General features: G+C 51.5%; 1 protein-coding gene across 5 annotated transcripts in view; it reads left to right on the plus strand.

Annotated features, from left to right (window-relative positions):
• Nucleotides 1–6,610, plus strand: part of LOC114667398 (cAMP-dependent protein kinase catalytic subunit alpha) — a 38,209-nt gene extending 31,599 nt beyond the window's left edge. For all 5 annotated transcript variants that reach the window (XM_051920551.1, XM_028822686.2, XM_028822684.2 and 2 more), the window contains exons 5-10: nt 2,122–2,204; nt 2,634–2,760; nt 2,863–2,958; nt 3,461–3,583; nt 4,201–4,365; nt 5,505–6,610. In XM_051920551.1, coding sequence (XP_051776511.1) covers nt 2,122–2,204; nt 2,634–2,760; nt 2,863–2,958; nt 3,461–3,583; nt 4,201–4,365; nt 5,505–5,630 — 720 coding nt within the window. In that variant the 3' untranslated portion in view covers nt 5,631–6,610. The remainder of the gene's footprint in view (nt 1–2,121; nt 2,205–2,633; nt 2,761–2,862; nt 2,959–3,460; nt 3,584–4,200; nt 4,366–5,504) is intronic.
• The last annotated feature ends 4,542 nt before the right edge of the window (nt 6,611–11,152 follow it).

The raw sequence follows: 11,152 nt of genomic DNA on the forward strand, positions 1-11,152 counted from the left end.
CGCCCCACCTTAAATCGCTTCACACTTCTCCATCAGCGTCTTTTGTCCTGTAAATGTGTTAATAAGCAGCAAGCAGCCTGATATCACATCACCCACCGCCACACAGTCGTCTCTGCTCAAGTCTGTTTACCTGCGTGTCAGTTGCTTAGACTTGTATAGAGTGAGAAGTCAAGCAAAGTGACACCTTTAATAAATACTATATCGTTATTTGGAACACATGCCTTTCATGCGTGTTCTGTGTCTACAACGATCTATGTAAACACATCGTTAAAACAGAAATGTTGTTCATGTTTTGGTAATAATTGACAAAATGTAGACATGAAGTTTATAATGTGTGAAGCCTAAAGTCCAAATATCAAAGAAACCCTTTCACAAAAGGTACAAATGTAACAGAACAAGTGTGCTCAGTCAGTCTGTAACAGCCGGTGTAAATGTGTGATACTTGTAAAGGTTAGCTTTGTTTGGTTTTTTTATTTATTCAGTTTCATTCTCTGTCGCGTTCACGATTCCATGCTACCCCCCTCCCCATCTGACACTGCTGTTTTCACATAAAGACACACTATAGCTCGCCTGTTATTTATTTCGCCAATGCTACACCTTCCAGATCTAAACACTAGCGTGGTGTATGTGCCCAAAAAAAGTCTAACTGCATTCTTGTACCATTGCCCGCGTACTAAAGTGTCAGCAGGTATTTTTCGTGACATTACACGTGTAATTATTTGTGAGCATGCCTTTGACGATCAAACAGAAGAAGCTCTTCAGTTCACTTGTGACTTTATGCTGTAGATCTGATGTCCTTTGTATGTAAGAGCCAGATCTACAACATAAAGTCACGAGTGCAGTGTTTCCCATGTACATATAAAAAGTGTAGCGATGGCAAAAGTGCATTCTTGATCCGATGTAGAATCGTCGGCATGAGTTGAGTGTACCTCTGTTATAGTGCGTCTTTATGTGAAAACAGCCGTGTCAAATATGGGGGGTGGGGGGGGAGTTAACCTTTACAAGTATCATAAATTACACTGGCTGTTACAGACTGGAATCAAATGTATGTTTTTATTCTAAAATAGTAAGAATACGAGCGGCTCAGTTCTCAAAACGGGCTCGCCTAGGATCGAACCCGCAAAGCTTTGATTACAAGTCAGCAGCTGATACCGTTACACCACCGAATCTCTCGTTCCAATTGCATGTCAATGTCGCAGGTAAATGCGGGTTGTTTTTCTGCAGTTTATATACTTGAATAAAAGTGCACTTGTTGTGTTATATTTGTACCTTTTGTGAAAGGGTATATTTGATATTTGGAATTCAGGCTTCACACATTATACGCTTCATGTCTACATTTTGTCAATTATTACTAAAAAATGAAAAACGTTTCTGTTTTAACGATTTGTTTACATAGCTCGTTGTAGACACAGAACACACATGAAATGCATGTGTTCCAAATAACGATATAATATTTATTAAAGGTGTCATTTTGCTTGACTTCTCACTCTCTACAACTCCAAGCTACTGACATGCAGGTAAACAGACTTGAGCTGAGACAACTGTGTGGCGGTGGGTGATGTGATAGCAGGCTGTTTGCTGCTTTTCAACACATTTAAAGGACAAAAGACGCTGATGGAGAAGTGTGATGCAATTTAAGGTGGGGCGGATCTACAAGTTTTTTAGTAGGCTCTGGTAATTCTAGTGTTAATTGTGAGGCGTGACATTGTAGGTGGACAGTTAGCCCTGAGAGTGCTGGGCACTTGCCATCTTCATTGACACTTGTGTTGGGTGGGTGTCTGCTTTCTGCATTGGGCTTGACGCTGTCCATGTAGTTGTGACATTTTTTTATATCGACTGGACATTTGTTCCATACGCTTGGCGTTTGCCACTAACACCGAACATCTGGTAAGCATTAGTGCTACCCTATTTATTTGTACCACATTCTTATTATGATGGCACCACAGAGTGGCAGTGTGTTGCATGTTGGTCAGATGTGGCATGTGAAGAATGTCACGGTATACATCATCCACATGACAGGGTGACGATGATGACCACTGCTTAACGGGTGCAGGGCTTGCCCACTCCCTTCATCTGGCATGAGGGCAGCACTCACATTTTCTCTTGTTCCTTTTCTTGAAGGACAACTCGAATCTGTACATGGTGATGGAGTACGTGCCAGGCGGAGAAATGTTTTCACATCTGCGGCGGATTGGCCGGTTCAGGTGAGTCCAAGTGAGCCCAGACCCCCGTGGTCTAGTTGCCCCCCATGCCCGCTTAACCTAGTGTCGTCTTTGGAAGGCGGCTCTCTTTTTAAATAGCCTCAAACCGTCCTGTAATGATGGCCGTTTTTAATAACTAATGGGGGCTGCAGGGTGGGAGGTGTCCCTACAGACCCCTTCATGCTGAGCTCCTTAGAAGATGAGGAGGAACGGCTTACGCCCTCAGAGCCCCCAAGTCAGACTCAGGGAGGCAGAGCCGATCCTGGCAGCATGGGTGCCAATCCAGGAGGGGTGGGTTCAGATTAAAAAGTTGCTTTCTTCTGTCGGCACTGGCTCCGCTCCCATTCTCGAGCCCCTTGGCTGGCATAGTGGCTGCCCGTGCACAGGGGCCACGCTGCGCTCACTAACTGCTCTCCTCTTCTTCCTCCTCAGTGAGCCCCATGCCCGATTCTACGCTGCCCAGATAGTCCTGACGTTTGAGTACCTGCACTCCCTGGACCTCATCTACAGAGACCTGAAGCCTGAGAACTTGCTCATAGATCAACAGGGGTACCTGCAGGTGAGGGCCGGGGGTCTGCTCTAGGCAGGCGGCACTTTTCTCTTTGCCCGGTGATGTGCCAGGCAGCATTGTCTAAGTGTGGCTCGTCTCTTCAACAACCAGGTAACGGATTTCGGCTTTGCAAAGAGGGTGAAAGGCCGGACCTGGACGCTGTGTGGGACCCCCGAGTACCTCGCTCCAGAAATCATCCTCAGCAAGGTGAGCAGGATAAGTCGGCACGAGTCTGTACTTGGCACCGACTCTTTGCGCACAGCTCAGAACAGAGTCCAAAGTACTGAGTGACCTGGCAGCCAATCAGGTGTCGCTCTGTACAGGCCACCGTTTTCACATTGGGTGTCACCTCTGACCAAAGGGGGGGTGGGGGAGATTGACTTCTGGCCAACTAAGCTGCCCTGTGGCGGATTGGGCTTTAGGGAGGCTGACCATCCTTCAGAAGTCGGGATGCCAGTGTGCATTGGGCTGAGATGGTGGTGGGGGGGGGGGGGGGTCCACTTGTGCTGCCATCTCTCTGAAGTTGCAGTTTTGGGGTCGCTGCAGGCTGATGTGCCAGGGGTTTAGTTTGGTCAGGGAAGTCGGAGTCCTGTAGGGGGCGCTTGCTTTTGTTTATCAAAATGAAAATGTCTGGTGCCAAGCGGGCACTTTGGAGCTGCTGCTGTTGGTTGGTTACTTTCTTCTTCTTCTTCTCCTCCTCCTTTCTCAGGGATACAACAAGGCGGTGGACTGGTGGGCGTTGGGCGTTCTCATCTACGAGATGGCGGCCGGATACCCACCGTTCTTCGCTGACCAGCCCATTCAGATCTACGAGAAGATTGTTTCTGGGAAGGTGAGTTTCTGGTCACCTCCTCGGGGGCCTTGTGGTCTTTTCGACCTGCCTGCCCCTAAAGGGGCTCTGGTGCCCAGCCTGTCTGCAGCTGCTCTCCCTCATGGGCTGCCCTTTGCCAGATTTGGTTTGAGCTTTGGGTGGGCAGCATGTTCAGGGAGTTGAGTGCTTGATGCCCCCTGCTGCCCCCCGCCTGAGGGGAGTTTAGCTTTTTTTGTTGTTTTTATTTGATTTGTGTCCCTACTGTAAGTTTAGTCTCGTTACGACACGTGCTGCCCCTCCATAGCGGGCACAACCTTCAACTTTGTGACTTTTCATTCTGCCATTAAGTGTAAAGTGGTCTCATTAATTAAGGCCATGAGGGAGATCAGTCGCATGTCCTCCTTTAATGTTAACCCGCTGGCATGGCTGTGCCCTCCTCTATGATGCTGGTGCCAGTGCCCACCCCACTGACCTGGCCTCGTCAGTCACCTGACTTCCTGGTGCCAGCAGAAGTGACGCAAGTAAAGAGAAATGAACCCCTCCAGAGTGAGGACTCGTCATGGGTGCCCCTGCAGCCCGTCTTTCGATATGGGGGTCCTTAAGTGGCACGTGAACAGACTTTCCCTTTCTTCCGCCAGGTGCGTTTCCCCTCGCATTTCAGTTCGGACTTGAAGGACCTCCTGCGGAACCTGCTGCAGGTAGACCTGACTAAACGGTTTGGAAACCTCAAGAACGCAGTCAACGACATCAAAGGCCACAAGTGGTTTGCAGCGACAGACTGGATTGCAGTTTACCAGAAGAAGGTAGGTGGGGGGCTCGCCGAGACCGTGGACCACCAGGCATCACTATCGAGCGTCAGACAGCTGGCATGAAGCTTGGACTCTTGGGTTACTTTCACATGGGGGGGCCTCCCAGAGATTAGCTGCCATTTCACAGCAGATAGCAGTGCAGTGAATTTAGGGACCCCAGTCTGACCAGCAGGTGGCGCGTCATCAAGTGGAAATGCCTTTGTCGTTGGCACCGCTGCTAACCGGACTCGGCCTTTTCTTGCCCAAGGATTCAAAGCATTGACCTTATAGCATGCAGCCCCTCATTTGGGGGATTAAGACGCCACTCCATTAAACCAATCCAGTGTATCCCGTGCCTTAGGCAAGTGGCACAGCGGATGGCATTGCCCTGCACCCCTGTAGACCTACGGGTCTCCTGCCATCTTTTCCTGTGTAGCTCATTTCTGGGTGGTCCTCTTGTGACCGTAGCTGTACTGGCGCTTTAAACAGATGGAGCAACTGCCCCCCGTCCTCTGATGCTCACCATGTTAGAAACACAAAATCACAATTTGAATTGCAGTGCCAGTCTCGCTCAGGAACATCATCTTTAATTATTGGGTCCCTTCTGTTGAATTAGTGAGCCTACATATTTGGGGGACAGCAAGGGGGCTTTAGGGCAGCAGGGTCCCCCATGTCCTATAGTATGGCCTCATGACTGCCACCAAATGGCTGCCCGTACTGCCGTGGATGCCCGCCATGTTTAACAGCCAGCGACTGTGATGGGTGGGCACACATCACTCATCAGGCCCTCCCGGTTTTGTGTCCCCTTGAGAGTTGGCCTTGGGCGCAAGTCGTTCACAGTCCAGGAGTTTGCTCTGTGGTGCCACCGTACCCTTACATTGGCGTCGTTTGGGGCCCGAGCTGCAGTGGTGCAGGTTCAGGGCGCTGACCTCCGCAGTCCTGTGGGGTCTCCATACGTCCTGTTGATGACCTTCAGAATGTGACCACCGCCTCTCTGGTCTGTCAGAGCCCGCCGGTCAGGCACAGACCCCTAGTGGCTCAGGAGGGAGTAAAGTTTAAAGTTGCTGCCGTCCTCTTCCTCCTCCTCCTCCTCCTCTCTTAATGGCGCCTGAGGCTGATGTGCTGTCCCTCTCTCTTGTCTCTCTGTTCTCCAGGTCGAAGCCCCCTTCATCCCCAAGTGCAAGGGTCCAGGGGACACCAGCAACTTTGACGACTACGAGGAGGAAGAAATCCGAGTGTCCTTCACCGAGAAATGTGCAAAAGAGTTTGCGGAGTTCTAACTGGGGGGTGAAATGGACGGCGGGGGAGGGGGAGGGTCTCATCTGTTGAGGGAGGGTGGGGGGTCTCGCCGAGTCCGTTTTTGAGGAGCAGTGCTGCTCCCTCAAAATCCAAATCAGCAAAATGACTTGCACCAGCCAAAAGGGACATTGCGCCTGCAGCCGCCGCTGGTGAGGAGTACGGTGGGCTCGTTTCCTTCTGTGTCTCTCTTGCTCCTTTGCCCCCCCCCCCCCTTTGTCTTTTTGTTTTTGCATGTCTGCTGTTGGCTGTGCGCGGAGGGGGGGGTGGGGGATTGGTGTTGGGGGTCCCCACTTGTGTTGAATTCTGGGTGTGTGAGGCAGTGAGAAGTGACCTTGGCCCCACCCACTCCCACTTGCTTGCTCCGCCTACTCGCTCTTGCCTCATGTCCCCTAGAGAGAGAGAGAGAGTAGTTTGTGCTAACTGGGCCCCTCCCACCTCGGTCTCTATGGTCACCAGGCCCCGCCCTCGCTCACTCCGCCAGGGAGGCGTGGCCATGCAGTAGGAGGAGAGCAGGGGCGGGGCACACACTCCTTTTTATTTTTTTTTGTCGGTGCTTTGCTTCGGTTCTTTTATTGTTTGTCTCGTCCCGTCCTGCCGCCATCCCCTGTTGCCAGTTTGTCATCGTGCTGTGACGTTGAGGTCACTCCCATCAGGGAGGAGAGGCAGGTGCCACTTTATCTTCAGAAGCCCCTTGGAGTTTGCTGTGCTGAAGTGGGGCTCAGGGGGGGGGGGGGGGAAGGGGATACGGACCCCTGCTGGCAGCTCCCTTGTCTCCTCCCTGTGTTTTTTTTTATTTTTTTGCCCCCACCCTGTGTTTCGCTGCCCCCCACGGCCCCCCGATCTTCATGCTCTCTTCTCCTCACCGCTGGAGTAGTTTTGCCTTCTTGTATCCTGGGTTTCCTTTTTACTGTTCAAGAAGCAAAAAGGTTTTACTAAAAAACAAAAAAAAACAAAAGAAAAATCACCAGAATAAAAAAACGAGTCTTAGTGCTTTTGTTTCTTTTGTTTTTTTGGTTCTTCTTCTTCTTCTTCTAAATGTATGTACAATCACAACGTTTTGTTTCCTACCGAGCTGAATCCGACTTTGGTGTGGAGTCCGTGGTTCCCTGCTGCAAGAGTTTGATTTTAACTCGTCTCTGCCTTTTACAGTCTTAATTCTTCCTTTTATCCTCTTCCATGACAGGTGGCAGAGAATCTTATAAAATAAAAAAAGAGAATTATGACAAAGTTGGTAATATTTTGCAACATAAAGTATCATTCCAATAAACTTTTACTTCGTAAAACTGAAACGGCTGCAGTCTGATTGTTCTTGGCGACTGGCGCCACCTGCTGGTGTGGTGTGGCATGGCGGGAGCCCGGTGATCCTCCAGTAAGCCACAGGGTGGGCAACAACCTGAAGACTTCTTTGTGTGAATGACGCCATATTGAATCGTTTTTATGGCTGTGGTGCTCCTGCCCGGGATGATGGGGGTACACGTGAATACTAGAAAAGACGCGGACCACCGAGCCCCTCGAGGTCGAGATGCAGCCCCAGTCGTTCACGAGCTGCGCCTTCATCCTCCTCCCCATCGTGTAATCAGCTTGTCGCTCAGCAGATGTTGCTGCTCCTTATGAGACTTCTGAATGTATCTTTTACGGTGCTGTGTAAAAGTCTTTGCCCCGTCCTGATTTCCTCCATTTTTCTTTGCGCCGGACCCCCAAACTAATTTAATAGAATATCAAAGATAACCCGAGTAAAACAACACTTGTTATGAACAGCCTTTGGAGTTACTGAAAGGGGAAGTAAACTTTTATTGACGCCTACAGAACCCTTGTGAAAAAGTAATTCATCCATCCATCCATTTTCCAACCCGCTGAATCCGAACACAGGGTCACGGGGGTCTGCTGGAGCCAATCCCAGCCAACACAGGGCACAAGGCAGGAACTAATCCTGGGCAGGGTGCCAACCCACCGCAGGACACACACAAACACACCCACACACCAAGCACACACTAGGGACAATTTAGAATCGCCAATCCACCTAACCTGCATGTCTTTGGACTGTGGGAGGAAACCGGAGGAAACTGAAAAAGTAATTGCACCCCCTAAATCGTAATACTTGTTTGTGCCACCTTTACCAGCAGCAGTGAGAACGGCAAAGCCCCACCTCGGGTAACGGGAGAGCAGAACTTCTGGCCCGCTCTCCTTTACAGAAGGATCTTCATTCAGCCACATTTGGGGGGGGTCTTGACTATGAAGTTCCCATTTCAGGTCCCACCACAACATCTCAATGGGCTTCAGTGCTGCGGCCGCCACTTCTTCAGCAGGTGCACTTGAGCTCGAGACCACCGCCTGGTCATTACGGTGCTGCAAGTCGCCCAGCACCACCATGTTTGACCACAGGCGTGATGTTCGTATGGTGGGAAGCCGTCACACCACAGAACGTCATCCCAAGGGTATGTTCTTGAAGCGAGCTGAGAGAGCCCTGCAGTTCCTTCGATGTTCCTCTGCTGTGACTCCCTGGACGAGTTGTCCTTGTGCTCTTGGCGTCCTTCTGCTAGGTGGGCCGCAGTTCCAAGACTTTGTCACCCTCTCCCGACTGACGTCCTCCAGTTGCTTTCTTTTGGTGGTCTTCTGGGATTTCTTTGGATGGAGGCCTGGTGGGCCACTTCACATTGCTGCGGAGGGTCTGCTGAAGTGGATGCAGTGGGGCTGAGAGCCACCAAGCTTGGCAGTGTCGAGTGTCACCTCACGGGTTGACTGAGGGACAAAGACGTCGAACTTTTCTCCCCTTGTCCCCCTGTACAAACTCGAGTCGTCTTTCATATTTTACTGAGCTTGTTTGGGGGTCACAAAGCAGGAGGTGTAACGAATTAGCAGACATGGGGGGGGGGGGGGGACATGGGGCACTGGCCATCTGCATCGTGTCTTTGAGCTCCTTTCTTGCAATACTGAACCAGTGGCTGCTGCTTGCCAGGCTGTCTCTCTGTGCCCATCCTGCAGTGCCAGTGTCCCCTAGTGGCCACTTTGAGTGTCTCGGTGGTCTTTGTTCTCCAGTCGGCTGCTCAGCAGAGCTCACGGAGCCAGTAGTGCCCGCTGGCTGCTCCTGTTGCCCGCCTCGTTTACCAGTTTTTCTTTCTTTCTTTATTCCCCCATAGATTTGCATAGCGGGGGTCTCTCGTTCTCTTTCATATTTGACTTTTTCTGTTAAACTTGTGCTGTGACTTCTCTCAACGTAAGGAGTGACAAATGGGGGAGAGCTTTATGACACACTTGAAAATGTCACCGCTCTGTAATGACACAATGCAGGCCTGGCAGGTAACAAACAGCCCCTTTAATTAATTAAGAAGAGGGTCCGGCTATAGCGCCTTTCTCAGGAGTCATTGGGGTCGAGAGGTGGCCATGATGCCCCCCCCATCTGTGCCCTCTGACACTCGCTGCTGCTCATCGGCTCAGCCTGGCACTGCCATGGGAAATCTGACACGTAGCTCCCACATTTCTAAGCTCGAGGGGCTTTGTTTGGTCCTCCGCGACTGCTGCTAAAGGAGAGGGGGGGTGCCCAGGTGCCCTTAATATAGTGCCTGCTGGCACTGCCCTCCTCGGGGTCTGCTGTTGTGTTTCTCCATTCATTTCATTTTTTTTTTGTTTTATTCCCACTTCCTTCACTCTGACTTCTAATGCCTGCTGGTGTGATGGCCGCCCCTCGTCATGGAGGTGACCCCGTTCTCTTTATCGAGGTCCAATGTGACAAGGGCACAGCCCGTGTGACTCCCCTCTCTGAACTGGCCTATGAAAGGCGCTATATTACAGCTCTGGTGCCACTGGGCCTTTCACTGGTTGGCCTCTACGCTCTCCACGCTGGGCTCAACTCAAAGCCCATTTGCCCTGGTGGTCCCAACATCTGCCAAGCTACCAAAATGGACTAAAACCCCAAAGGGTGCCAAGCATGTTCACATCAAAGTCCAAAGGTGCCAAGTATGGCTGCCCATCAGCCGGGGGGGGGGGGGGCATGTGGGTCAACCCCAGGAGCCACACTGTTTGTCACCAGAATAAAGCAGGGTGTCATCAGTGTTCGTCACAGATAACTGGGGGACTGCAGCGGACGGACGTCACCCTCTTAGGTGGACCACCTGCTGCTGCCAGCACAGACTTCTATCTTCCGACCACCCGAAACTGGCATAAGCAGCTTTGTGAATACTTGGGGGGGAAAAAAAACGCAAAGTTGCCATGTCCTACTCCTTTGTGTTTAGGGGGCAGTAAAGCAGCCCCTTGAGTTCCCCCAAACTCGGCGTGCGCTGAAGCTGCAAGAGGAACCTGAGGTGAAATGTGCCCACTGGCCACAAGGGGGCACTTAGAGCTGTGGCACCAGTCTGCTCAGTCAGAATGTAAAAAAGGGCCTCTGGGTGGGCACTGTAAGGTGGCCTTCGGGTGGGCACTGTGTGTCTGCCGTGGTCGGTGTAGCCCCTCCACTCCTCCAGCCTCCCGACTCTCCTGCCAGTTAATGGACGCGTGCGAGTTTTGTGAGGAACCTTCTGCTAAAACAGGAAAAGAAGGAAGACGTGCGGGCGTATAAAAAAGAAAAGAAAAGAAAAGAAAAGAAAAAGAAACGCGTCGTGGGGCTCGAGCCTCGTCAGGTGCGCGCGTGTGCCGTTTATATGCGCAGCCTGATTGGCTCCGACTGGACGGCCAGCCTGCGCGTGCACGCCAAGCCGCTCATCCACAAGCGCCACCTACTGGCCACACTGAGGAGCGGAAAGTCGTGTCACGTCATTGTCTACTTGGCCTAATTCAGACCAGGGTCGTGGAGGTCGGAGGGGGGGTGGGGGTGGATTCTTGAGCCTATCCCAGCTTGCACAGAGCGCCAGTCCATCGCGGGACCACCACTCCACCTAACCTGCAGGTCACGAGAACACGCGAACCCCGTGTCCTTAGTGCGAGGCAGAAGCGCCACCTAGTGGCTTCAATGGGCAGCGGAAAGTGGCATCGCAAACTGCTGCGGGTTCAATCGCGATACAACAGGCGGTGCCAACGCTGTCTGTCTTATGCTTCTGTTTGAACGGACCCCTCCTATCGCACGTGGATAAGGGCTGAAGCCCCCCCACAACCCCCCTCCCCCCCAAGCCGCTCGTCATTTCTACGATTACTATTAGGATTATCATTATGAAAGAAAACCTTTAATACAACAGCAAAGACATAAGCGCGGGGTGATTTACGGGATATCAGCCGTTTCCAAGTTATGCGCAATATTACTGTATATACAGTACATACAAATCTAGTAATATAACGCCTTTCCCGAGCTCTAAGAACGCGCTCTTTCCCCTAGAAGTGGCAAAGTGCGCACCTCGGAACCCTCCGTCAAAAGCAAAGACGTTAAACCGTTGAATCCTGGGTTGTAACGAATCGCGGCCCATGAGGGCCTCCTCCGAGCGCACGGACTGTCCCGGCGACCAACGAGCGCTCCTAACGGGACTGGCGCACCGTCGACTGCGCTATAAAATCAATCGGCGGGGGCGTGCTGCAGTCA

Source organism: Erpetoichthys calabaricus, chromosome 17, assembly GCF_900747795.2.
Source record: "Erpetoichthys calabaricus chromosome 17, fErpCal1.3, whole genome shotgun sequence".
Classification (NCBI taxonomy): domain Eukaryota; kingdom Metazoa; phylum Chordata; class Cladistia; order Polypteriformes; family Polypteridae; genus Erpetoichthys; species Erpetoichthys calabaricus.